General features: G+C 42.3%; 2 gene segments (V, D, J or C); both read left to right on the top strand.

The window, feature by feature from the left end:
• The first annotated feature begins 239 nt into the window (after positions 1–239).
• Positions 240–652, top strand: LOC137885560 (Ig heavy chain V region 5A-like). The segment is given in 2 exon segments: positions 240–279; positions 360–652. Coding segments are annotated over 2 exon segments (333 nt in total).
• Positions 653–2,360: 1,708 nt separating this feature from the next.
• Positions 2,361–2,825, top strand: LOC137885661 (Ig heavy chain V region 5A-like). The segment is given in 2 exon segments: positions 2,361–2,424; positions 2,518–2,825. Coding segments are annotated over 2 exon segments (351 nt in total).

Here is a 2,825-nt window from a genome sequence, read left to right as displayed (position 1 = left end):
ATAAAATATAATAATATAAAATGTGAAGCAGAGTTGATTTTCAGGCATGAAAACTATAGTTTCACTCTGCAGATATAATAACACTGAACAGACTCTTCTTTTGGCTGCAGTTAGACCAGTGTTGATGCTTCATATGTTTGATTATATGCAAACTCAGTGAGCTCCCTTGTTACTTGGCTATAAAAACATCACATCAGGCTGTTAGTGAAGTTCATATCTCTTCAGTTTCAACATAAACCATGTTGTCTGTAGCTCTGCTGCTGCTGTTGACAGCTGGATGTGAGTCTCTCTGGATTTCTCAAAATCAACAATTCTGCTTCAAGTATATTTTGTAACAAAACATTTCCTTTTTTGTACAGGTGTGAAGTGTGAACAGTTGACACAGCCAGCCTCTGTGACTGTGCAGCCAGGTCAACGTCTGACCATCACCTGTCAGGTCTCTTATTCTGTTAGCAGCTACTACACAGCTTGGATCAGACAGCCTGCAGGGAAAGGACTGGAATGGATAAGTAGGGACGCAGATGTCAAAGATTCACTGAAGAACAAGTTCAGTATCAGTTTAGACTCTTCCAGCAACACAGTGACTCTAACTGGACAGAATGTGCAGCCTGAAGACACTGCTGTGTATTACTGTGCCAGAGAGCCACAATAACACAAACCATCAGTAGACCTGAACAAAAACCTCTCAGTGTCTGAACACTTGTAACATGAAGCCACCAGAGGAGGAGCCCTCACACCACTAATGGTCTCAGACCTGAAACAGCATATGAGAGTCAAAGGAATGCAGTGCAGAGCGGTGGCCATGAGTCAGCCAGTGGACTAAAAGGCACTAAAAAGCATTCACGGCCAGCCCGGCTATGTCAACAAAGCACAGAAAAGCTCAGATTACAACACACAGAGAGAGAGCGACTTCATTCTATGCTCAAGGAGACATTACTCCACTATATCTTTACCTAGCATATATTTGTTTGTTGCTATATTAATGTTCTGAATATCGAATAGAAAACCTTTAGCAATGTTTCCATTATTGATTATTAACAGCGGGGGTTGAATCCCCAGAGATGTGAGAGGTGGAATGTTTCTTTTTGCGGAGGAGGAGTCAATGCAAATCCCTGAGCTCTTCCATCTCTACATATGTGTTGCAGAGTGAAGGACAGACACTCAATCACTGCCATTTACACTGTAGACTGGACAGAAACAACTTTCACAATGATCAGACCTGAGTATTTGGTTGTTTTTCTCACCCTGTCAATTAACTGGGCAGGTAAGAATAAAAAGTGTTTTTCTGACAAACCTCAAGGCCATATGACTTGAAGTAACTAATGAGCTGTTTAAATTCCTGTAGGTACTGAGGGTCAAACACTGACTGAGTCTGAACCAGTGGTTAAAAGGCCTGGAGAAGCCCACAGACTGACCTGCACATATTCAGGGTTCAGTAGCCATTACTGGAACGCTTGGATAAGACAGGCTGCTGGAAAAGGACTGGAGTGGGTTGCTACTATCAGTGACAGCAGTGGCAGCATCTACTATTCTGAGTCAGTCAAAGGCCGGTTTACCATCTCCAGAGACAACAGCAGACAGCAGGTGTATCTGCAGATGAACAGTCTGAAGGCGGAAGATTCTGCTGTTTATTATTGTGCTAGAGACCCACAGTGACTGGAGCTGGTTGAGCAGCTGTACAAAATCCTACAGCGCTCATTATCACTGGGCCGATAGACCACAACTACCCCATAGGATCGTTTGAGTATCTTTGAGTATCAGGAAGACTGTATGTGTTCATTCCAGAACAGAATTCAGAATCAAAACATTAACCTCAAACTTAAGCTCTCTGTCAAAGACACAATAGAGCCACAATAACAGGAACAGACACAGGAAGGAGCAACGCAAAAACTTGACATGTCAACAAAGTCTCAACTTTGCTTTCTTTTCTGCACATTCTGAACTTCAGTTCAACATCATCAACACACTTTAGCGGAACATAGTCTCAATAAAACGGCTTCATTCACACAGGTTTTATTGCAGCTCTTCCATATGTATTTGAAGCAGACATTAAATATTCTGTTGATCTGAGTGTAAATGTACATCTGTTAGTTTGACATGCCTGACTTGTGTTAGAAGTTTTGTGTAGAAATAAAAGAATTCACTTTAAAAGTTATTGTTTTAAATAATAAATACATTTTCTGTCATGTGTCAACATGTTTATGACACTATTCCAAGCTTTGACAATTAGAGACAGAAGAGTTCATGCCTCTTTTACAGCCTGTCAGTGTCCTTCTCTATGCAAAGCAAACTTCCTCACAGTCTGCTTTAAAGGCTTGATGTCATTGAGTCAGTTGCAGCAGAAGAGGAGAAGCTCCCATCAGATCAACCTCAATTCCAACATGTTCTCTGTCGCTCTGCTGCTGCTGCTGGCTGCTGGATCCTGTGAGTCTCACTGAGGCAGAGACAACAACATCACAGTACAATGACTGATCACTGTCATTACATTAATACAATATTCAATGTTTTCCTCCACAGGTGTGAAGTGTGAACAGTTGACACAGCCAGCCTCTGTGACTGTGCAGCCAGGTCAACGTCTGACCATCACCTGTCAGGTCTCTTATGCTCTTAGCAGCTACTACACAGCTTGGATCAGACAGCCTGCAGGGAAAGGACTGGAATGGATTGGATATGCCCGTGATGGCTACACCACATACTACAAAGATTCACTGAAGAACAAGTTCAGTATCAGTTTAGACTCTTCCAGCAAAACAGTGACTCTAACTGGACAGAATGTGCAGCCTGAAGACACTGCTGTGTATTACTGTGCCAGAGAGCCACAATAA

This window comes from Cebidichthys violaceus, unplaced genomic scaffold (assembly GCF_023349555.1).
Source record: "Cebidichthys violaceus isolate CVI_PGR_0920_01 unplaced genomic scaffold, fCebVio1.0.p SCAF_40, whole genome shotgun sequence".
In the NCBI taxonomy this organism is placed as follows: Eukaryota; Metazoa; Chordata; class Actinopteri; order Perciformes; family Stichaeidae; genus Cebidichthys; species Cebidichthys violaceus.
The sequence above is the reverse complement of the archived record's forward strand: the minus strand, read 5'-3'. Positions and strand labels throughout refer to the sequence as shown.